Genomic DNA, 25,821 nt, shown 5'->3' with positions numbered 1-25,821 from the left:
TGACACCTACACTTCTTGCTTTCAAATTTGGACTGTGGTATCATGCGCAAGCAACAGAAAAGCATGAGGATATACGACACAGGAACACACTAAAATCTCATTGGAATAAAACTGTCCCAGATGGAGCAGCTGTGTAACAAATATCACTCCTCCTTCAGCAGGAGTCGGTATAAACATTACTAGAAAAGAGCTGTGCTGACGGTATTTACCCACAGGGAATCATACCCTACAATGGTCAGTTCTGCTAAGACTTCCACTGACATGGAATTATCACATTGCACATAGAAATCTCAGTGTCTGGAAAGGAGGGAGCTGCACCCACCCAGCCAGTGTGCACCTTCTCCCTGACCCCCCTCAGCAAAGGCTGCACTCTGGAATCAGTAAGAAACACATCACATCCGTTTGTATTCTTCTTCAGATGGTTTCAGCAGAATTGCTGAAGTTATATAAAAAAGTAGAAACACCCCAAGGTATAACCAGCGGTACCACGTGGGTCGAATACGCTGATACAACAGTAAAAATTATAATAATACTTACACAACTCTTTCCAGGTTAGAAGTGTATTAGAAACATGAACTGAGAAGTCCTCACACCCCTGCAGGGAAGTCAGTGTTATTACCCCTGTTTGACAGATGAGGTAACTGAGGCAGGGACAGCGGAAGCCCGGGGGCTCAGCCTCTCTGTCGTGGTTCTCTGAGGAGCAGAAGGGCTTTAGTGCACTATTGTTACTCGTGGTAAGACTGCTGATCACCAATTGCTGCTGGCACAGTCACTGGTTGATATGAAGTCATGTTTATGGAGTCAATTCTTATTTAACTCTTCCACTCAACTACTTTGGATTCAACTCTTATTCAACTCTTCCACTCAACTACTTTGGATTTAACACCTATTCAACTCTTCCACTCAACTACTACATCTTAGTGTGTGGAGCCAGGGAACAAGGTGCTGTAGCTCAGCTGCTCTGGTACTACTTTGCAGCTCAGTGCCTGCCTAACACACAGCACACACACACCCTGTAGCTGCAGAGAGACAGAGCCTACATGCACAGTAATGCTAATGATGACAAGAACTCAAAGTCAACAAGAACTCAAAGTCACATTAAATGTTTCCAGACTTCTTGTGGCAGGTCAGAAAGCCCACTGTAAACTCAGTACTGCACATACGCTTTCTACTCATATCAATGTTTTATTATTGAATGATTATTCTTATTTCCAATTAGGTGTTTTATTTAACAAGGAGGACTTCCCCCTTTGCTAACCACGTGATTCATCTAGACCATTAAACTGGGATTGCATCCAGATGCATTGGTTGAATGAGAAAAGAAATCATGCAAGTCGTACTGGTCAGTCCTGGCCTTGAACATGACAACGTTCCTGCTAGGACACAAGCTCCTCTCACTCGTTGTTCATTTTACAAGAGCCCAGCACTATCTTCATCCCTAAAGACAGGACGGATTTCAAAGGCTGACAGCATGAATTCACAGTTCATTTCCAGAAGAACTCCAGTTTGTCAAAGGAAACCCAATTGTATTTCTGGAAAGAATGAAGGATCATGCAATTTCTCCTCCAGACTGGGTTAAGGCCGAGTAGTTTATTCCAGGATTGCACTTTGCTTCCCACGTTTGTGCAATCCCTGCTAAGAATGCTGAGGCTGGAGGCTGGCCTGGGACCTGCAGGGATTCCCCAGGATTTAGTCCAGATAATGAAATATTCATGTAAAGTCTCACTTACTAAAGTCCCACAAATAGCCAGGAATTATCACACAGCCTAAAGATCCTACCCACATCCTTCACGGGAATGGCCTCAATCCGTTAGAAGGGAAAGAGTGCAGTGCTTTTGCTATTGAGTACAAGGGAAAGAAAGGCAGTCCTAATGCCTCAGCTGATAAATGCTCTCTAGGAAGCCACATCTTGTGAGAAACATTTCATAAATAACACCTGCATTAAAAAACATGGGAAAGTACTCGTTGGATATTTAATGTTTTATGAGGAATAGCCACAAAACGAGCTGCTCCACTTGGAGCTTGGACCAGCTCTTTACCGCCAGTGAGAGCACCATGTCACTGCTTGGGAAAAACAACAGATCACTCAGGAACATCTCTTGATTTTCTCTCCTGCCTCCTTCTGGCATGGGGAGCTGCACCACGTGCTGCTTCTCTTGCTCCACAAACCCGTGCTCTGCTCTATCTCCCTGTAGTTTCCTTTTCATAGAGTCACAGAATCATTTGAGTTGGAAGGGACCTTTAAAGGACATCCAGTCCTCTTTTCAGAAGCCCCCCTTTCACATGCCTAAAACACACCTTCTGCCTGCTCCTAGCAGATTTACACACTTGAGAACTCCCTTATTTCCTCAAAATCCGACCTCCGCAATCTGCTCAATCTATTATCTTCTACAGCATGACACCCAGATCTTCCCAAACTATGGCAGGCTAGTAATAATCAGAAAGACAGAAATAGTCGTGAATGCTGCACTAGTCCACATGCTTTATGGTGAACAACATACCATCAGCGTTGGGTATATAATACACGAAGAAGAAAACGAATGCCCAGACTTGGCTGATAACGTATTTGACACTGGATAGTTGAAAAATTTTACTCCTAAAATATATTAAAATGTTTGAGTTCTGTTTATTTAGGCAACAATCTGGGGAGCTGTTCGTTGGGGGATGCCACGTGTCAGCAGCTTTCGGCACAGGGTCCATCCACCAAAGGCCGAGCCCTCCCTGGGGGTGTTCCAACCTTAGGGCTGCGACCGCATGGCTGGTCACACATCTGGAGTGCTGCAAATCCCAGGCGCCAAAGGATGGCTTCGGAAGGTGCAGGAGCACCAACACCACTGCTTCTGTTCACAGCCAAATGCATTTCGCTCAGAAATCGTCCCATGTGCCACGGGGTCGCTCCCGCACATCGTCACCATCCACTCGGCTACGAGTCTGGAGGACTGGATCCTTCTAGCAGAATCTTTGGCACAGGCTCAATGTTTTGTTGTAATAAAAGACGATTAGAAAGTAGATTCTTCCCCCCCTCCCACCCCTCCCCTCCGGTTACATATTCTAGTATAAATGTAAGTCTTTTATGGCAAATATCTGACTTTTTGAATATGTTTACATGCTGGAAAAACTGTAATCAGTCTGCATGCAGCAACAGAGACATCATGCTTCTGGCATCGTCATGCACATCCGACAGACACAAAGTGCCTATGGCTGCTACCGTTAACAAGGCAGAAGGGAAAAAAATGGAAAACGCACTGCCTACTATTTTACATGCTGTAACAAAACCAAAGTAAGCACAAAAATATTTACTGATATTTGAATTAAGATCTTCTGGTAAGTTGTTAAGAGGAAATATCAAAATCTGTATCTAACTGAGATAGGAGAGGAGAAGATTGCATTAATTACAGTGTTCATCATTGCAAATAAAATCTATTTCCTTCCCTGTAAGTAATCAGCAGACATGAAATGAAAGCCTAATTGAAACGTGTATAAAACCTGCAGGTAGCAATTATTGTTTAAAAGTAGATCTACGTTTAAAAAAAACAGATGATACCCTACGTCATTAACAATATCCAAAAACTAGAAAAAAACAACCCAAAACAATAGCAAGGAAACATTTAGCTAAATCTAAACGATGTCGTTCAGAACAAGTACTTTCACAAATAAAGCACAATTTGTTTTATAAAACTTTTATAATACTCTGTATGCTTGATATGATTATGTCAATATAGATCTGCTTATTATTAACCCTTATTATTAAGAGTTATTACTAAACATGCAAAATTCATTGCATGAAGCATATGTAAAATGTATTAAATTCCATTCTGTCAATAAAACAAGTTTTAGGTGTTCCTTTCAAGCTTGATTATTGTACAGCCCCAAGTTTTCTGAGTTAAAATTGATTATTGTAGGACTAAATCTCAATTCATTTTCATGAGTTGTTCTGGACAAATCAGGAAGTCACCTGGGACTGCGTTTTTTGTTAATTTAGCATACACAATACTTCCTTTGATTTACTGCCCTATACTGCAGACTACAAACGAACACATGTAAATAAAATGTAAGGGATTACAGTTCTGTTTTACATTCCAGGTTAACAAATGTCATAGTAAAATGTTGGTATTAGTAGAACCAGTCAACAGTGGACTTGAGGAGTGGTGTAAATGAAATTAACTGAACAAACAATGGCACCCTGGATCACAGAATAATCTCACGGAGATTAAAATTCACAAAAATATTATTAAAATTATTACTATTATTATTATTAAAGACAAAATTTCACCCTTGAGTTTATCACATGCTACTCAGCAAAGATCTAGAGATCTGGCCACTGCCGGAGCGTGTTTAAATGTGGAGTTGCTTACAGGATTGGTTCACAAAGCCTCGGGCTCTAATGGGATTTCATCCCCCCCGCCCACCCACTCCCAACTCATATTTATTTGTCAGGTTTTGGTAACAACTGCTTTCCACCACGTTCTGCAATGCCTCTCCTCCCCGGCGCGCTCCAGTCCCGTGCGCTGCTCTCCCCATTGCGCCCATAGGACTGGGGAGCACTGGTCCCCTGGAAGGACTGAGAACTGGAGGTGCTTCTCAGATCGGGTCTTAGAGGATTTGTAACAGCAGCGGAGTGAAAAATGGAGCAGAAGGACAGTGGGGAGCTACAAAACTATAGAACGTACCAAAAGGGAAACTTTAGACGAGTCAGTGGCGACTTCTAGAAGGAGAATTGGGCACCGTACATTAATTTATCTCCCATTAAGACATTTTGGTTGCAAAGCCAAAATCCTCAATGAGTGGCCTTTTCCCCATCTTACACTTTCTAACCCTACAATTTTCAGGCCCAAATGGAATCAAGGCAAAAACCTAAAAATTTTAGGGTTAAGAACCGTTCCCCACTGCAGGATTTGTTCCTGGTCTGCTGTTTCATGCTACATTTTCTAGGAGGGGATGTACAAATTGGGGGTTGACATAAGAGAACCCTTCAAAATCGGATTGATCTATGTTAGCAATGACCAGCTGGTCCGGCGGGGTTAACACCGGCTGTCCTCGCGTGAAGAATTTATCGAAGTTTTCAGCACCTTTGCCGCACTGCAAGAAAACAAAAAAGAGAGAAAAGGACTGAAACAATCAGCAATACCTCGGCAGTTGCGGCTGTCTGCAGATTTCTCAGGACGAATGCAAGTCTTACAGGTAATTAAGATAAAATTTTCTTTGCAGCTAATTTAACAAAAACAATCCCAAGCAAATAGAGAGGTTTTAATTGATGAGTTGTGGTGAAAAGTAGAGTCAGAAAAGTTTCCATTCAGCACCGTGAGATGGCAAGTTAAAGAGGCTTAAATATAGAGAACTCGTGGGATAAAAAAGGAAAAAAATCGTGTTTTTATGGACATGCATTGGGAAGAGATACTTTATCTCTCAAGTCATTTCCTTCTCCTTAAAACCTCCACAATGCAAAATTAAATTTTTGTGTTAGCCTTTGTTTCCTTCACAATCTGCAGAAAGCTTAACGAAATTCATTTCACACGCTTTGATTCCTCCTTGTTCAGCACACAAGCTCCTGTGAATCCACAGACTTTGACAGGTGCAACATTATCAAAGAAGAGCAAAGAGACAGGTTTTACTAAAGGAAATGCGGATGTAGCACTTGGGAAATAATGAACAGATTTACATACACATATAGATATATTTGCATGCACGTGAGTGTGTTTGGGTATAATCATTATTACTGAAATTACACCACGTTAAAACGCAGCTGTCTATTATTAGATCAGGAACGTGCTTGGTTCCAGAAGGTACTTATTCCAAATCACACTGCAGTCCCACTCAGTGAAGCAGAAATGAAATGAGGCCCTGCAGAGTACTGAAATCCTGGGCAGCCTCACAGGGAACAATGTGGGAACCTCAAGCACAACCAGAGAGCCCTCAAAGTGTGGAGTGGAGACACGAAGACAAACCAGGCTCTGTTCAGACAAGAGCAAGCACTGAAAAGGAAAGGAACTGCTTACAGCACATGAAGAACACCGCACAGAGGATTAAAAGGTAGGAACTGGGACCTAACTGCCCTCACCAGTGCTCCCCATCATGAGACACTCCATGTAATGCCATATGCCTCAGTGCTGGACACATGCTGCAGAGGCGTACAGGAACAGCAGGTATTTAATCCTTGCCTTCCAAATTTCACCCTGGTTTAGCCTCCAGAAGCATTAATGACAATCAGCTCCATAAAATGAAATGGAAGATACTCTTCTTTCCAAATGTCTCCAGGAGCTAACACACCAAACTAGCAGCAAATTGCTGCCTGCCCAGGAATGAAACTGGGGCAGGGAGTGCACCCTGGGAACAGGCCCATGTTGCAAAATGTGCTATCACAGGTTTCTTTCTTTTTTTGACTAAGAGACTTGTAAAGCCCAACCAAGACGCGTGGTTATATATAGCTCTGCACTGAGCGCTCTTCATTCAGAACAGAAAACAAAAGAAGTCAAGTTGGCAAAAAGGGGAGTTTGGAGTGGTGCAGAAATAGCTGGAAGGCAGGAGAGTAAGATTAGCAGCAAGTGGAAAGGGGCGAAGCTGGAAGCAGAACAAAACTAGTTTGGTTGCAAGAAAGACTGCTCATCTGCACAGAGGTCCAAAGGCAACTCCTAAATCTGTTTATTTCAAATCCAGCTATTATAGGAGCTCCTCAAACAAAGAGTGGATGTGTGATACATGCAGTGAACACTTCTTCTCGTTGTCCCTGACTCTCTCTTCTCTACCCTGAAACAGAGCTGCACTGTCATTTATTTCTGTTACTGAATATATCTACATTGGGATTTGGAGGATAACAATGCATTACACTATCATCTTCTGACTTAGAGGGTAACTTTGAAAGGACAGAAGATGACTTGTACAATAGGCCAATATTAAACATTGATTTTTCTGAACTAACTCAACGTGAATATAGCTGCACATTTATAGGAGGAACAAACTGAAGGGAGCCATTAAGGGAATTCAAGGGCGAGATGTGTGGCTCATAACCTATCTTGAAAACAGCTCAGTTAGTTTCCTAATTGCTTACAAAACACCTGGCACACGGTCTTGGACACGCCAGCCAGTCTGAGCTACAGAGAACTTCTGCTGCCCCAGGCACAAGTTGTTTTATATTTCAGAAGAGAAAGGCATGCTGAGGTGCTGGACCAGAGAGCTGACAAATGGGCATTTGTTCAACCTTGGAAGAGAAAAAGCAGAGGGACAGCTGAACAGGTTAAAGGCTAATGGTAGATTGCTTTTCTCACCGAATATCTTGGCCAATACCTTTTGGTTCAGAGAGTGGGCAAGAGCTGAACTTTGACAAGGGGAAAACTGCATCATTTGAATGAAAATGGAGGCCCCTCCAAATTAACAGTAATTTTTTTTTTTTAAAGGCAGTGCAGCCAATTCAGAGCAGGGATGTTTTCACAGGGAATACTTTCTTTTTTTTTTGCTTTATAGATGTTTTAAGGAGATGTGTGATGCCTCTACAAAATTCCTTTTTTCCTCAATAAATGGAATTCAAACCAGCTGTGTCTTGAAATCAAAGTACCTGACTGAGAATAAGGGACTACCAGAACTCTCACAAATATGAGAAAATGTCTTTCTTGCCAAGCAATGACCTTACGCCTAAGGGCTGAGAATTGTCAGTCTAAAAAGGAACACGTTATTTAAACCAACCAACTGCTGACCCAAAATCTGCAGCTCTGTGTTGGAGTGAGAACTGTGCCTGTCTGCAAAAGCAGCAGGATTGCTCCTGCAGCAAAGTGCTTCCTGGAGAAGGTTTTCTGAACACAAAACAAAACAAAGCCAATAAATATGTCCACATCTTAAAACAAATTAAAGTTTGTGTGTTTTTTGCTTTCTAGAATCAATACAAATAGAATCAGCAATCACAATAAACAAGTTATACATAGGGTATGTAAATATCAGATTTTAAATGATTTTTTCTGGGAAAATGATGCTCCATGTGAATGCCTGCCTGAATCTCCTTGGTGTCTTTCAATAGCTGCCTGTATAAACAAAACGGGTCATGATAACCACAGAGAATGATAACAGCTGCTCTGAACAGGAGCCAGGATCCACCACGAAGTGTGCTCTGATGGAACCAGACCATATTTCAGGATTTAGTATCTTCATGCAGATTTTCCTTTAAACTTTTGGAAGAGTCTAAGAGCTCATTCCCAAGCTAATAACGCTTACAGTTGTGAAGGTAGATTTCCTTTATGGTCAGCTTTAATTTTGACTCAAAAAGCATATAATGAAAATCTAACATAAAATGTTTGTAAAGAAGTGCAGCTCTCCCTCCAGCCGACAGTTCTGGGAATGGTTGTTCAGCATCAGCAGTGCTATGCATGGTTTTTTGCTAATTTATACTTGTCCTTGCATGCAAAATCCACATCATTTGGAAAGGGTGATTTACCCTAGCACAAACCACTTCTCGGCATGCAACTCCCCTCCTGGTGAGGTGAAAAAGGCATTTGTATGCAGTAAGAGAGGAATGTATTCTGCCTTTGTTCATTAATTTGTGGTGGCTCGCTAACACATCTGCAATGACAAATAAATCAGAGCACAGACCAACGGTCCTATACCTGCTGTGCTACAGACTGCTATGCATCTCACTGGAAGTGAATACAGTGTTAGAGAGTAAAGATTCAGTGGTAGGACATAACAATTTACAGCCGTTCCTGAAGGAATTGCATTCTGGTGTGCAAATAATTTTCTTTGCCTATCAGTAAAGCACAGCACGTGCTGAAAGAATTTTTTTTTTCAGCCAATGCAGTTCTTTGAATTATATTATACAAACAGTTCTTGCACTCCTATTTCACGAGTGTCCCAGATGCATAGCACGATCAGGCAGCATGAATCCCAGCCCAGGAGAGCAGACACGTGCAGGGCGGACGCGGCCAGCACCCCACTCACCACTTTGGGCTTGAAAGGTGGCTGGATCTCTCTGTTTTCCAGTTTCTCCCAGTCAATTCTCCTGAAGAAAGCATGTTCCCTGATGTCTCTTTCACCTTCAAGGCCGCAGCCAAGGCGCTTTGCGGGATGTTTAGTCATCAGCTGCCAAGCAAGAAAACACCAAATGATTACATTGAGCGCTACAATTGGAAGTGAGGCAGACTTCCCCAGACTGCAATGTTCCTGAAGATGGAAGTTGCTAATAAAATCATTGTGGAAAGCTGAAATTCATTTTTTGAAAATAAGTTCTGTTTGGTCACAGGAGACAGCAGCCCGTGGCCAAACGAAGGGCCGTGCGGGCAGGCCCCACCAGCTAAGCCATTGCCTCACCGCACCGTTCACTCCCAATTCCACCTTTGGTCTTTTGGTTCAGTCTTATAAATCTCCAGAACAGCATCTGCCCTACCTCAGCAATCAATTAAACATAATAAATCCCAGTTTGCTGGTGCTGTAGGAAGCACAGCCCTCCTTTCATTCCTTTGGGCCTGCTGAAGATGTCTCATTATGGAGCCTGCAGCTCCTTGGCACCCAGCTGACAGATCTCATCCGCGCTTCCTCCTGTGCATCCTTAATGACATCTTGGCCGACACTACACCCAGTTGTATAGATCAAGAAGACTTGAGAAAAAAAAAAAAAAAAACAGCACCAGCATTGCATGCTTGGAAACACTAATGTGCTTCCTAATTAACAAGCTCATAAAAAATCTTGTTTGTCAATTAGGCATCGAGCAATGCGGCCTTCAGCTCTCAGTCCCAGTATTGCGGGGACTTTTTAAAGCTCTTCTACGATTAGATGTGATTGATACACTGCTAGCAGCAATACCACAACACATCTTTTTAAAACCTCAGCTGTACCACTTTAGTCTCCCTCCAAATGTTCACTTGATCATATTCCAATTCTGAACCTAAAATAGCAGAGATGTGAAGCAGACTTCAGGAAGCCAATGAAGCTTGGGGCTGGGATGATCATATCATTCTTCATGCTTAAGAGCAACTTTGACTCTTTTTTAAAGCTTTTTGAAACCCCTTGCTTTAACAGTAGGCGATACAAGAAAACAGAGACTCTAGCAGTTGTAATTCTGTTCCAAATTACTATGACCACCAAACCCAACACACTCAGAACCCGTTAAAAGCTGTCAAGCAGACAATTCCCTTTCACGTCACAGTGGGCAGCACAGCTGTGCATGGCTGTGTGGTCCTTCTAACTTTCTGAACACCCTTTGCATAAGCAGCTAGTGCAATGGCAGCAAACAGGAGAGCTGAGAACAAGGTAATTAGCTCATATTCAAATTGTGTTGGGTGAACATATAATTTTCACAACAAGGCATCAATATGCACGTACTTTACAAAAATACATCATTTAGTTTTTGTTAGCCAGAAGCAGCATGTCTGCACTGGGATAAGTTCTAAAATTAGAGTGGTCCTTCCTTTTCCTTTCTTGTTCTAAACAGCTTTTCTTATTCTTGACTTTTCCTTACAGGATTAATATCCAAGTTATGTCAATACTTCTTACATGCTTGCAAAGGAAAGGAAAAAAGGCATTACCAAATCAACTGACATGAATCAAAGTGATGTAAGACATGAAAGTAAGGCTTTATGGAGGATGGTTCGGAAAAGCTGCAGAATGACGGTACTCTGGGGGATCACATGGAGTCAAGAGAATGTCAACTGAACTCTGTTTTTCTGAGCTAATCCCTTCAAATCAAATCTATTATTTTCCTTGAAAAAATTAGATTAACTTGGAATCTAAGATACATTTTTGCCCACGCAGGTTACACATGGGTCAAGACTTCCCCACAGTTCCCTTGCATTTACGCTACAGAATTTCACATAGGCTCATCTTTATTTACATTGAAAAATGATTCTTATTAACTCTTCTGTCCCGCTGCTGTGATTAGGGCTGAGGACCCCAGCATGTTCCCTGCAGTATCCATCTAAACCGGGAAACCTCCTCACCTTGTCAAACTGGGCTAGCACTGCCAAGGGCTGAGGCAAGAAGGGTGGAGATGTTTCACACCATCCTCCTGTTTGTAATTCCTGCTTTGGATTTGGCAGCTACTGCCTCTGACATTTGTTCTTACCATAAAATAAGCAGGCACAGCAGGAGGAGCTGAATTCTTATCAGTGACACCAAGTGACAAGCACTTTATGACAATATAACTTAACGCAGCCTGACAGAAGTTACACTTCAAATACTAAGTGCCGTATCAAAGCCAGACAAATATAGTTATTCACAAGGATTGCCAAAAAGAAGCTTAATGATAAAGAAACATCTAACTCACCCCCTTGCAGATGGAGACAGCTTCTTTGGACAGTGATTTTGGATAGGAAACATTATGTTCCATTATGGACTGGAAAAGTTCATCTTCATCTTCTCCATCAAATGGAGGCTGTTAAAAATAAATTGTATGTTAATTCTCCACTTTTTATGTGATGGTATAGCAATACTGCAGCCATAGCGGCTCAGGTGAAAGATACATCCATGTTGACCCCAGACAATCATAGATGTCCAAAGACATCAGTGGAAGCAATGGTCCCTGCTCAGGAATACACAACAAACATCCAGCCATCTGCAACCTGGTGACCTGCTGACCCAGCTTAGTGTTTAGCAGTCTCAGACAGAAACTGAGGAGAAAAATTCATTTCTGCAGCCAGCATGGCAGAAAATTAATGAAAGGTTTGCTACATTACTTTCAGTGATTTTATCTTTGTGATAATCTTTAATTAGCTTTTAAAGCTACTGTACACTGGACAGCCAAAAGTACTTCAAAGTACACCACACAGGGCTGCATTTTATTTTCAAATACAGGTGAGGAGGGAAGTGCTCCTGGCTGAGTCCCCAGGGTACAGACACTGTCAGTCTCAGCTAGCAGTAAATTTCATTTTCTCAGAAGCACTCAGCTGCCTAATGTTAGCATTGTACACTGTAAATGTTAACAACTGCCCCTGCAACCCTTTAAAAACTTTTAAAATGTCAGCAGGGATTTAGTAGAGAAACTATTAAACCCATTTGTTAAAAATGTATGTTTTAAGCTTTAGAAATGCATACCTCTAGCTAACACTCATTGAAAGCTGCTTGCACAAATCTTATCCAACTCAAGACCAATAGAGCTCCTGAAGTTGGTAGTTATATGCAATTTACTGTAGAAGTTGCTTTTCTACTTCAATGATTCAGAGAGCAGCATCTCATTAACTGTGCAGAATAAGGGGTCTGTAACTAAGCTTATTTTGAGCAGCGAGACCCATACTTTACCCCTAGGACACAGAATACAAAAACTGTATTCTTGTGACTTAACTGCAATGCACAGCATAGACACAATCTCCCTGTGGTTTCAAACTACTAAGTGGTGTTTCTTCCATTTGACATGCATTTTCCTACTAAAGTGTCTCTCTCCCATTCAGTTTTGAACATGGCTATTTATAACATCATTACAGTAAAAAGAAACCATATTCAAAGGCAGTGCTTTATTATGGGGGTGAAATACAAAGGGCTTAAAGCCTACATTCTCAGTGGAGTTGGAAACAGTCAAGAGTACATGGAGATAATACCAGTATGAAAGGCCCCACGCTTGTCCCCTAAGGGTTTGGCCCTTTAGCGAGTTTTGAAAGTGAGCAGCATTGGAGCCACGAAGAGGTAACCCTTACCTGGCCAGCTAACATCTCATAGAGCAGCACTCCATATGCCCACCAATCCACAGACTTCCCATAGGGCTGGTAAGCAATGATCTGTGTAATCACAAACAAATGAGCAAACAAACAAATAAGTCCTATGTTAACTAATTTCTAGTCTTGTGATGTCAGATAAATAGTGACGTAGGGACAAAGACATTTCTTTGCAAAGACCCAGAAAGCCAGTACTGAATCCTCACTGCAGATAATCACTGTTTTCAGAGGGAGTTGGACAGCTTTGCAAATGCTAGTTAAATCCACCTGTGTGTTTGGACATCCTAGTACCATGAGGAAGTAAGCTCTTAGGAGATCTTGAGATGTGCATTTGAAGTTAAAGAATGGGAGTACAGCAGCACAATGTAAGAGACAAAGCAAAAATTTTATTCATTTGTTTGTGTCAAAGCTTCAAATCATGAGACTCACTAATTTACAGACTATCAGTAACTAAGCCTTTCTCTTCAACATTTATGATTTCTTTTTTACACTCCAAAAGGAATCAAAGATTAAGAGCAAAACCTCGAAAAGCGCAGTTACGTTTTCCCAAACTGCATGACTAAAATGCTCTTAAAAACGCCAAAAGGACAGGAGACTCTGCTGCTCAGCCTAATGGGAATGCCAAGTATTTTGTGTCCTCTGGGTTCACATCAGACTCCTGCAGAAGCACAGACTGAGTGCAAACAGCACGCAGCTCCCTTCGTGTGCCATTTTCTATAAACCAGACCTGTTCAGAGATCAGTGACAATTTATTTAAAAGATGCATTTGGGCATGCTATAGAGGAGTTCTGAGGTATGGACATCCCCTCAGATCTCCTTCTAACTAACTGAGTGGGCAGTGTACATGGTGAAGGGATGCAGGACAGCCACCCACAATGGGAATCTGGCATCACAGCCCCAAGGCTGCCACCACCACCCCACAGAATAAGCAGAGAATGGAGACAGTCATTACTCCAGATGTGCTTTCCCACTCCAGATGTGCTTTCATTTATTCTTCTCTTTGCATATGTTTTTGCTCCTTGTGAAAAACTTGCTAAGACCAGTATAGATCACATATCCTAGCTTTTTCAATTGTATGAAATAGAAGTTGAACAGGGAAGTTTTGTAAATAAAGGACTACTTTTCAGAAAGTCATTAGCTTAAAAGGGCAAAGCATTTTGTAAGAGGTTTTGAGAGGAAGAGCTTATCTAAATTTGCAAATGAGAACAACACGATCCATAGCCCTGAGAAGAGAAATCCCTCCAGACAGCCAAGCTCTCATCCTGGCCATTGCTCTGTCCAGCCAGTCATGATCTACTTCTCCTCCTAACGTCAAAGAGTTTATGGGAGTACTGACAAGAGAAATTATTTTTAAAAAGCTAATGCAATGACATCAAATGAAAGACATAACAAAGCACATAACTTATGATGTTGTTTGTTTAACCAGCAAGAAGCAAGTCAAGATTGGGTTGTTCTCTAAATAGCATTCTCATCAGCAAATGCAATCTGCCCCAATTAAATTTGCCTTTGTGAGAGAATATCAAGCAGAATCATCGAGAGAGAGAATTAACATGAATAAAACCTCCTACAGTTAACCTAACATATGGTCAGCATCATGAGAGCACTGAAATTACAGTCCTATGTCATTGGCTGAAATGTTTATTTGATGATACACGTTGGCGTCAACAGAAGCTCATGACGAGTAGAGCAGTGGCCCTGCCGAGCTGGCATCCATCTCTCATGTGGAACTGGTTGCATGATGAGAGTGGGATGCTGAGCAAGAGACACAGACACTGAGTCCAACTGGGACTGGAAATGTACCACTTCAGAGAAGTTCCACTGCAAATGCAATATAATAGTTTTTTCACTGCATCTAGTGCAAGGTAGGAAGAGGTAGCATTTAACTGTCAATGTCTGTCGATGCATGTAACACTACAAGGTGTTTTCCTTTAATCCTAATTAAATATACCCATTGGAATCACCTGCCAAATGCTGGTAAGGATATGATGCAAGCAAAACACAGGAAAGCAATCTGCCCTGCTCATTGCCAACCTGTGTGTCATGCATAGAAACCAACAGTTATACCCACACACAACATTGGCAGTTACTCCAAGCATTAATTGGAAAATGTAAAGAAGAGGAAAGAATGCTCATTTCAAGGAAGGGATTACGTGTGGGAGGAAGCAGATGAGTCTTCAATATACAGTCCAACACACATTGGTATGAAGTCAGCAAGTTCTAAATGTTGTGTTTCCAGCAGCTCCCTCCTCCTCACCCAGCAATCACCAGGCATTACCTTCCAGCTGCGCTCAGAGCCAGTGCTGCCTGCTGCCAACAGGACCCTATCTGCATGTACGAATTTGGGGATCTTTCAGGATAGATAGGGGAATATAAACAGGGGCATATCACTAGATAGGGGGAATATTAACAGTGCCTCAGTGTCTCAGTGCTGTGTGCAGAGCAGGCCCAGGGAGCAGTGAGGGATGGAGTGGCACTACAAATGAAGACCCACACCCTTCTCCTGCTATGATCTCTGCTTTCGACTGGCCTAGCAGGAATGGAACATCAATAGGATCCTTTCCCTTCTTGCCTTTTTGCATTTAAAATGTCTCGTTTTTCCTACCTATGATTGTGTTTTAAGGCTCAGCTTTTTCAGATTCTGTGGATTTGAGAACTCAGAAAGAATTTCTCTCATCAAGCCAAACTGGCAGAGGAATGTTGATGGCTTTTTTCCCTTTCTTTCTTCTTTTATTTTGCCTCCAAGGAAGGCACAATGAAGAGCAGGACACAGAGATTAATACCAGCAATTTGTAGGAATGTTTATATCATTGCAGATTGCAGCTGGTAGCCAAATGGGATGAAACGATTATATCCCAGAGGCAAGAGAGAGAGCCTTTTGTGAGCATCTCTTATGTCTACTGGAAAAGTTAAACCATAGTTATTAAAAGAAATAAATACAACAAGCACAAAAAAACTTTCCTAACCTATGTAATTCCTATCACCCTCCCCTAATTCTGGAAAATGCGTGGTTAGAACTTAAGGCTTGAGGTTATTAAATGGAAGAGAAGAGGAACGGATTTTTTCATTCAAATTCTTCTGCAATTCCAAACCAGTGCTGTAGCTGCTGCAGGGATGCATGTGGTGGGGTTCAGCACTGTGCTGCAGGCAGCAGTGGTGCTGCCAGAATCCCTTCCCACTAATCTCTTGACATCCATCTCCTTCAGTCTCTCTTGACTTGTCAAGGGAATATAAAGTATTAATCGATTTCAAGGCTGTTATACTGCCCTGACCATACATATTTATGTGTTTAAGTTCAGCACATCAATAAATACTCTGTGCTAGAGAACTACTGCATGCCCAACAGATGTGGTCAAACCTGGGATTCAACCACTTTAACCTCTTCTCACTTCTTAATTTGCATATGACTGAGAAAAGGAATATTAATATCAGTGGATATCAGTGTATCAAGTAATAATAAATGCTAACTTCCCCAAACACACAAAAGAAAAGCATTATTCTATGGTGCACCAAAGCTAGCAAGTCCACTTTTCTGAATGCAGCACCAATATTCCCTTGTGCTTCTGTGAAGCCACTGAGATGTCCCTGTGTGGCCCCTGCAGGTCTCTGCACCCCAGCTGTGGTATTTTTCCCTAATATTGACCAAAAGAGCAAATTCTCTATTTTTGATTGCCACACACTCACTTCAGACAGTTTATTTAGATTTAGCTCATCTATCTCCATGCAACAGGGAACAGTAGCATGCACATGTATGCTCGTTGTAATCTATCACAGATTTTAGTGCATGGGCACGTGCTGAAATGCTCCTGCAAACAAAACACGAACCTTACCCTGAAGTTTATCATAGACCTAGTTAGGAACATAATGTCTTCAGAAACGAACAAAAATCATCCAACTAACAAAAATATAAAATCTGCTTGTAAGATAATAGGAAGACTAATTTCCTTTGAGTTTTGGTAAAAGGTTTATTTCTGTATAGGAGATTTCCAAGTAAATTAAAATAAACCTACACTGACCTGTAATGAGCATTTTGGCACTGATAACATGTTCTTTTGTATCAGCTGGCACAAGTCTATTGCCCCAGAGAGGACACTTTTTAATGTGTTACATTGGCTTCACTTATGTTTTGACAGGAGAAAATGAAATACTGCTCTGGCTGCTCTGCTATCCCATTGCAAGCAACAGCAATTTGAGAAAAAAACAAGCTTTTATAATATACAATACTTCATTCCGAAAAGCATGAGTTAGCAACTGGAAAAAAAAAAGCTATTTTTCATTCTAATTTCACAGAGATGACAAAATTCACCTTAAACACTAATTTGCTTGCCCATGTACAAATCTCCTCTGTTCCAACAAACACTCAATTACAGCCAGTAATGTTCCAGACAGCGCTGCCTCTTGCTCAGAACTCAGCAAAATGCAGCATCTCTTGGATCTTGGATATTGCACTGAACTCGCAGCCAAACAAATCAAGGCTCTTGAAAGCTCAGCAAGCACAAACACCAGATTTTAATATTCATATAGTTGAATCATTTCCAGATCACCACATGTGCTTGTTTTTCATGTTTTATACCTAAGCTATTGAAATATAAATCTTATCCAGACTAAAAATCTTAACTGTAAGATCCTATTTCTTCATCGTAGTGCTTCAAAATATGTCTGTGTTTCTAACCATCCCGTTTGCACTTCAGACACACTGCAGTTAGGTTTGTCTTTGAATGTGATTTTCAGTACCTCAGTGGCTTGAATGCAACAGAGGTATTGGTAAGTCACAGAAAACCGCAGTCAAATGATGGATTTATTATGTCAGCTCCATTCAAGCCCTGATCTTACAGCTTAGTTGAGGCTTTCATGAGCGGAACTTTCCTGAGATCAAAAGCAGTGCCTCAGGGCATTGGTAAGTCATGGCCTGCAGTCGACCAAAGCAGCTTTGTGGGGAGGTCAATGAAAAGCTTCAAGACCTTGTGAGTCTCTTCCTGAAAATCAATGAGATTTGTGACCTCCTAAAAATGCTGAACAATCTTACCAATATATGTATTTTGACAGCTGTGTGAACCTATAAAGACATTAAAGAAGCTACGTTTGCTCCCAACAAAATGTTTGCTGACCTCAACAGCAACACCCACCAACTTTCTCCGACTTCACACCCTTCATATAGTAACACTTGCAGCCTACAAATTAAATAATCACGGGGGTGGGCCTTGCTCATTTAGTCTTTTGCTAGTATGAACAAAATTTGAAATACTGATCTCATACCAAGTTAAGTTTTCCATCAAGTAAATACATTTTAAACTAGCAAGGTCTTACTGATATCATTGCGTTAACTCACAAAGGCATTCAATACACCTGCAGAAATACAAATAGTACCATCCACGGGGCGTCCAGAGCTACAGCCATCAACACACGACAATGTGAAATGTGTGCACTGGCAACTGTCAATGGAGAAGATGTAAGATTCTTGAAATGGTGAATATTTACCTCTGGTGCAATGTAGTCTGGGGTGCCACAGAAGGTCCTGGTTGTTACTCCCTCTAACATGTGTTCTTTGCACATTCCAAAGTCAGCAATTTTAATGTGTCCTTCTGAATCCAACATCACGTTGTCTAATTTCAGATCTCTATGAAGAATCACAGTAATTCAATGTTAACATTTAGGACCATTTTCATCTAAATATTCAAGTTTTCAGTTGAGTTGGGTAGAGCGCAGAAAATCTGAAGTAAAGCTGAGGGGTTGGTTTACGGTGCAACAACACCAGAAGGACACTTCTGTGATTATTTCTAGAAAATGTTTAAAAATTCACTGATAAGTTAAAGAAATTGATCATTTTGGGGTTTAAAAATAGTGCAGAAATTACGACAGATTGTACTCACCTATAAACAATCCCTCTGTTATGGAGAAAGAACAACCCAACTGAGATCTCAGCTGCATAGAACCTATGTGAAAAAAAAGCCCAAAGATTTTCTATTACCTCATGATTTCCCTCTGACAAAATATCTTGTAAATGCATCACGGTAAAAAGTGAAAACATTTAAGCATAAAAACATCCATTATAGGCAGAAGACGTAATAGACACCTTACTTCAAATTGACTTTAGCAGATAAATTTAGTTTAGAGAATTTGATGATAAAATAGTGCAGATTCAAAATTTGTCTCTAGATCAGAGAGAAGAAGGTGCAGATGGAGCACAGCACTCCTACCGCACCAATCAGACATAGGTCATTATCTCTAATCACGTACGAATGCCGAGTTCAGGATGCAGCTCAATTTACACTGCAATTCATATGGCATTAAATCATTTGCAGAAATAGCATTCCTTTATACAGGCTTTTAATGGATTAATTACATAGCTAAAATGATTACAATATGAAATATAATTGTCGAATGTAGTGATAGAATATATAATATTGATTAATGTTTGAAGCCAGTTGCTGTGGATCTGCACAAATTATAGGGAAGAAGATCATCTAAAGACATTATCTTTTAGGCTAGCATAAAGCAAATGAAAGGTTAGCTCTGAAACCAGAGCTGTTTGCAAACGTGTGCTGGAATATGCTCCACAGGCATAAGTTGTCATAAAGCACTATCACTTTCAACAGGTGCTGGGCATGTTACATGAGCTGGAAGCCAAGGATGTTCATACACCATCGTGTTTTTCTTTAGGGAGTTGTCGACATTTTGTTTTCTAGATAAATGTTTCTCAAACATCTATATCTAGAAGGCCTCTCATTTAAGCAAGCCCTGATTACTTAAATCAAAATAAGAAATTATTTCAGTGGATTTCTTAAACAGAATTGGTTACACTTGATTTTAAAGTTTCATTGGTAAATGATTCATGAAACACTAATAAAAGACGATGAGATGTTATAAACATGACTAAAATGGTACTGATGGTCTATTTACAATTCAATATGCTACATATCATTATCAGTTACTCACTGCCAGATGTACAACGACCTGAAAGGGACCATGTACATAAACAACTTCTCATCATTTACTGACTTCTCACAAATAAAACTTCTATAAAATGCAGGATCATAGAACTTCTCATAAGCTACGCATTGAAATATCTTGTATAAACCATATTGTAATGTTGAATGTATTTCTGCTCTTTCCTTATAATATTAATTCAGACTTTAATGATAGGGTGGTAGGGATATCTAACTCTCTTGCAGTGTGAAAAAAAGATCATTACAAGTTTCAAATATATAAACATGAACACTCACACTGCTTGTGGCTCCTTAAATTTTCCTACTTGCTGAATGTGGTACATGAGATCACCACCATTCACATATTCCATAACAAAATACAGGCGGTCCTAGGATAAAGCATTAAACATGCACATAAACACATTAGACACGATATTAGATATGCATTGATCAGGAAAAAAAGTCACTGGTATGTTATTATAAAGCTTTTAGGGTTATTGGGACTGGTTGTACAGTCTGGCAAAATTGATATATCAGGAAATGGAAGTGGGATGTTTTGTAAAACTTGCAAGAGCAAATGACTGATGGGAGCTGTCTAGTTTTGCCAATTTTAGTGACTCACTTTTATGTATTAGTTGCCTACATTGTTCCCATAATTACTCACACATAGTTTTGTCTGCTAAAAATAAATGTCTAAAAAACATTAAAGATGGTTAAAAATCTTTGCCTTCAGCCTATTTCTAATGCCTCCTAATAAATTTAGGTAGATATACTTCTGATAATTAAAAATAGACAAGAAAAGAAGTTACAGGGTTAACAAAAGTATCTTGTATCTTCACCAGCGATACTAAATTCCTTTCTCACCTTATTTCAGCTAGAGAAAGACTGCGATTAAGTATTTTGGAAGGTGATTTTTCTTGCACAGTGAAGAACTTTAAAGTCCATATCCAGGGATCTTAAGTGAAACATGACCACAACATATCTGAGTACTTAGGTGGCATTTTCCCTCTTAGTGACCTTAAGTCTGACTTGAGCAATATGTCTGTCCACCATTTTTCAGAGGACTAAAATTGACCTCTTCCAAGTGCCTTTGCTAAGAACAAGTTGATCATACTCTACAAACACCCACTCAGGGTGGATGATTTAGGGTAATTGCATGGGGTATCTCATTCTTAACTGTTTCCTGTGTGCAGAAGCTATGATAGATAGGTTGGATGATAATAAAGGTTATTGAACTGATATAATTCATGATCACACATTATGGAGAACATCACTGCTGCAAGGAAGAGCTCACGTACAACTGTTTGGAAACAAGAGTGAAGCTGTGTTAGGAATGGTGGTTTATCCTGCAGCGCTAGCACTCGTTTTTCAACCATTGTACACTCAACATCATCATCCTGAATCACCACATCTTTTTTCAGTATTTTGATTGCATAGAGCTCCTCTGTATTCTTCCTGTCCGCCAGCATCACCTGCACAAAAAGAAACAAGAGTGAAAATCTTGCTACCTGCCAATGGAGAAGGTGACTCACATGCCCAGTGAGCTGTATAGATGGCAATCCAGCTTTCCCTTTCATTGGTATGGACCAACTTGATCAAAACACCAAAAATAACATCATTACTCACCCACTGCAATGAGCTGTATCAGTCATTTTAGACAAACCCCAATGTGAATTGCAGACACATTGCCCCAGGGCTGATAAGATGTTAAGTCCCAGGGGACTTCCTCAGTAAAGGGCACATCATCATTTAAATGGGTGTTGAAGTAGCCAGAAAAATAGCAGTCCTTTCTTTCCACTAACCCATTTCAATTACATATACTATTTGTGATTCTTCCCAAATATTCAGCCCTACCAAGGCTGGTGATTACCAGAAGCAGCAGAGTGACCTAGGGAGCAAAGCTAGAAAGGTAGACCTGATTTCCTTGAAGATGCTTAGAAGTGAGGATCTAAAAATTAGCAGTTGTTTCTTACACCCTGCCCAAAAGTGTGAGGTTTTTTCCTCTCAATCTGTTTTTGAAAGAAAAGTGTCCAATCACAACTGAAGCCTGCTAGTTGTTAAGGAACTGCCCTACTCTGCATTAAATCGCTCCTTCTAAAATGCACTTCCTTTTGACTCTGGATTATGCCTCTTAGAAGGAGAATGATTTATTTCTTGCTCCTTAAGAAAAAAAAAAGTATATGAGTTATCAAGAATTCTCACCTTTCCAAAGCTTCCTTTTCCAAGAACCATGAGAAAGTTGAAATCAGTCAGCTTCACCCTGTCCAGATTGTTGGATGGCACACTTGAATTCCTGTCTTCTGATGGAGTAATGACTTTGTTACCAGCTGGCCCAAGTTTGGCTTTCTAAAGGACATACACACATATATACACAAAAATGGGGAATTGAGAAGAGCAGCTCATTTCCTCAGCAGAGTGGGTCATTGGGTGAGCATTAGGTTCGAGATGACCATATTCAAGATGGCATTCTTGGGAGAAAGGCTGCATAACAAGATCTGCACAGACACAAGTTCAAAGATTCATTCCAACAATATTTTCAACATTATTGAGAGAATTAAAGTGGAAATATGTGTTTATGTATAACCAGATAAAAGCAGATAAACTTATCTGGTTATCAAAGCAAAACCAAAGCAAAAATGAAAGCCAAAGAAAAGAAGTCACGTATATTCATGCCAAAAGCAGGCTTCTCTGGTGTTTTTGTTTCAAAATACAAAAAACGTTCTTCAAAAATATCATGCTATAATCTACATGGAGTACTCTAGCTATAAACAGTCTCTTCAACACATTCTCTTTTAAAATGTAGTTCTCAAAGACACTCTGCATAGCAAGAGTTAATAAATATTTAACATGCATTAAGAAAAATAACCTGCATCAAAAAAACAACATATGAGGATTAATGCAGATGAACACGGCCACTTTCAAACTAGCATTACAATCAACTTTGATTTTCAATCAAGCGTTGATCTGGAAAAGGGAGGGAGGGAAATATTACATACAAAGGTTCTGTCTTGGCTAGACAGTCTGGTTTGTAGAAGGTTGCAACGGTCTCAGTATTTTCACATGAGACACCACATAATTGCTCAAGTAAGTTGCATTTCAAATCTCAAAGTTAACAGAAGAGAAAAAAGTAAGACTCACCAAAAAATAACACAGGCTACAACAAAATATCCTTCTTGTTCTCAAATTTATCCCACATACCAGCAGAAGCAAAGCCAAAAAGGTTTAATAATAGCATAACTTTGGAATGTAAATGCTTTCCCCCAACTATCTAGTGAGTTGACATAATAAATATTCTCTAATATGGTTAATTTGTTTTGTGCCATTGACATGTACTCAACATTTAAGTACGATTACTTTTGTCATTACACCACAAAAGGACAGTACTTGCATACTATCAATTTTACAGATAAAAAACCCAAAGTCTAGAAATCAAATTGTATTCAGAGTCACACAACAAAACTTGGCCTTTAAGGCCTTAAAGGCTTGGCTTGGCAAATGACCTTGGCAGCTCAACTGAAAACCGGAATATAACAACACTCCCCTCCCCAGACACATTTAGATATCTGAAATGGGAAGGGACAGCTTGATTCAGGCTCCAGCCCAGTCCTGCCATGGGCATGTCAAGGGGCCCTCCCATAAACCAACCACGCTGTGCTTACAAGGCCATACTCAGCTTTATAAATCTTATATCTGCCACGTGGATATGAATTTTGGCAGTTTTGATTTTTTTTTTTGTTTCATTTGTAGTTTGTTTGTTAAAATATGGAATTCATTCCACCACTATGGTGACTTTCTTATAGGAAAGCGGCATCTGGAGATGCCAAACAGGACCAGGGGCTGCATAAGCCTTTAGCAAGGGCAAGTCTTGGGCACCGGACTACGTTCCCAATTCTGCAAAGCAGAATTGCAGCTCCCAATGGCAGCTCCTGCTGCTGGTGGAATCCAGTGGTAACATGGAGCTCTGTGCCTTAATGGCCACTAACTGGGCCTTAAGACTCGTGCAAGACTTAGCCTTCAGTCAATGAAGTAAAAAAAAACGACTAAAAAAAACCACCAAAACCCTCAATTTTTGTATAACCTAACATGTGAGGGTGCTGTTTCTTCATGTAAGAAATGATTTATGTATTTCAGATAGGGAACCACAAACCAAAACTGTTCTTAAAATAGTGACGGTGAGGAGCACAATGTGTTTTAATTTGCATAAATGAGATGTAAAACCACACACCATTTCTTTCACCATTACCTCTGCGTCCAGGATTGCCCATGATGAATACCTTTACCACTAATTAGAAGGGAAGAAAATCTGTTTGAGACTTATGCTCTGCAAGGCCAATTCAAGCACTGAAAGGAGGACAGGTATTGGACAGAAGTATTTTCCAGAGCTCCACAGAATGCTTTTTCAACAGTACTGACCATAGAAGAGTAAAGAGACCAATGGCCTTTTTGCATAGGTAAAGTGTGCATAAGGAGAGCGATTTGTGGCAGGGAGCTCTGGACACGCAGCTGAGAGCAGAGCGTTGGGACCCAAGACACGCACAGACCAAGGCACCCAGGTGTGAGACCACAGATCTTGTTTCCTAAAGCTGACGCTGTGAAATGGTGTCCACATCTTTTTGGATCTTGGACAGATCCATTGCTTCCTCTTCCAGCTCTGCTCTTATAGACAGCCCAACAAATGTATATTCTCAGGTGTTTACCTAAAGTCAGTTTCCTGAACTGGAACAGGTTTTCTTACAGTTGCATATGGTTAGAAAAAAAAGGAATGGCATGGCAAACAGATGGAAGAGGTACATCTGAAAGGAGAAGAGCTAACCAGAATCACAGCTTTCTGGTTGCTGTCTTAGTGGAAAGTGTATTCCATATGGAGCCATTCTAATAAAGTTACTGAAATGCTCCACATTATTTTAGTACTTTCTCATCCTTAGAGAGTTATAAGCATCACAATTCAAACCACCGTATGGATTACATACATTAGGGGATTTTACAATAGCAGGAATGCCTTTGTTTGCTTAAATTTGCCCACAACCCCCTCTCAGTATACTATAAACTGGTCTTGTCTGTGTAAAAAACACAACATTGCACAACCAGGCCAGCTTGCAGCAAACAAACCCAGAAAACAGTATGTTAAAGGTGAATTAGTCTGCACTGGTAGCAGAAGGGTTAATCTTAAAAGAAAACGAGACATGCACATCATCTTACTTCCTCCGGCTCGGACGCACCTTATCTCGGCCCGTTCTTTTACCCTGAAACCACAGGTGAGACACGCTTTATGTATTTGGCCCAAGTGCACTTCTTTACGGAGCGTTGTTGGAGTTACAGTGTGTTACTTAGGAGAGTCTCTTGGGATGTGTTTTAGAAAACATCTCAGTTTCATAGTTAAAAAATGCTTTTTTTTTTTTTTTTTTTTAAATCGTACGTGTAAAAATTGTTCGTTCATTTGTAATACAAACATGTTCTTCTCCAAAATCTAAAGACTGTGAAGAAAAGGTTTAGGGGACAGCAGCCCATCACCACATCCAACTCTCAGTCGCAGCTGAGAGTTTGCAGCTCTGGGTTCCAAGCCTCCAGGCCACCCCTCATGCACCATTTCAGAAGGGAAAACCCTAAATCATTTCCCGTGCCATGACACGGAAGCCAGCACAAGGCCTGGTGGCATGCAGGCCGCTGAGGATGCGTTTCCCTGTTGTCATGGCAACCTGCTCCCAGGAGACCCCGGATGCGCAATGGGGAGATGGACCGGGGGCAAATTCAAGAGGAGAAAATGGCAAACGGAAAATGTCTAACAATGCTGAATCTTAACGACAATGCTGAATACTGCATGTGGGGAGGTATGAATTCACACTGTGCATGCATTTTCTCGCCATGTTCCATCTGCTCCACTGACACCTACTGGGAAAAGAAACGGAGCTCCCACACCCAGCCAGGCATGGGAAGTGGGCGATTCAGCAGCAGGGAGAACACTGCCTTCAGTCCCCTGCAAAAATCCCACAGCTGTGACGGTCAGCAATGCCACCATGCTGCATCGGGGGTCCCAACTCTTTCTTACAGTCAGTCACATCCTCTCACCACAATTAAATTCCTCTGTTAAACTCTTAACGAAATCTCTGCCTCACAATGCAGCAAGGTTCCACCAGACCCCAATGCTCCTCAAGTGTCTCCATGTCCCATGCCAGCCTTGCCCCCAGCCTTTCCCTGCCTAATTCTGCAGGTAACACAATGGCATCGCAGGGCTGCAGGTAACCGCCTCCCACACCCCGTCCTGAAGTGGCACAGTGTGG

At 40.9% G+C, this 25,821-nt stretch overlaps 1 protein-coding gene across 2 annotated transcripts in view; it reads right to left on the bottom strand.

Moving 5' to 3' along the window:
- The window catches only part of PRKCA (protein kinase C alpha), a 121,518-nt gene continuing 98,159 nt past the window's right edge, over window positions 2,463–25,821 (bottom strand). Inside the window, exons 9-18 of one of the 2 annotated variants that reach the window (XM_021414667.1) lie at window positions 24,763–24,786; window positions 21,746–21,889; window positions 20,842–21,015; window positions 19,841–19,932; window positions 18,488–18,550; window positions 18,096–18,234; window positions 12,603–12,683; window positions 11,240–11,347; window positions 8,920–9,060; window positions 2,463–5,079 (exon numbers count right to left, since the gene is read on the bottom strand). In XM_021414667.1, coding sequence (XP_021270342.1) covers window positions 4,915–5,079; window positions 8,920–9,060; window positions 11,240–11,347; window positions 12,603–12,683; window positions 18,096–18,234; window positions 18,488–18,550; window positions 19,841–19,932; window positions 20,842–21,015; window positions 21,746–21,889; window positions 24,763–24,786 — 1,131 coding nt within the window. In that variant the 3' untranslated portion in view covers window positions 2,463–4,914. The remainder of the gene's footprint in view (window positions 5,080–8,919; window positions 9,061–11,239; window positions 11,348–12,602; window positions 12,684–18,095; window positions 18,235–18,487; window positions 18,551–19,840; window positions 19,933–20,841; window positions 21,016–21,745; window positions 21,890–24,762; window positions 24,787–25,821) is intronic. The other variant, XM_021414668.1, reaches the window with a different exon arrangement.

The sequence above is a fragment of the Numida meleagris genome, chromosome 17, assembly GCF_002078875.1.
Source record: "Numida meleagris isolate 19003 breed g44 Domestic line chromosome 17, NumMel1.0, whole genome shotgun sequence".
Classification (NCBI taxonomy): Eukaryota; Metazoa; Chordata; class Aves; order Galliformes; family Numididae; genus Numida; species Numida meleagris.
Note: the sequence above shows the minus strand (reverse complement) of the source record. Positions and strands in the feature narration are given on the sequence as shown.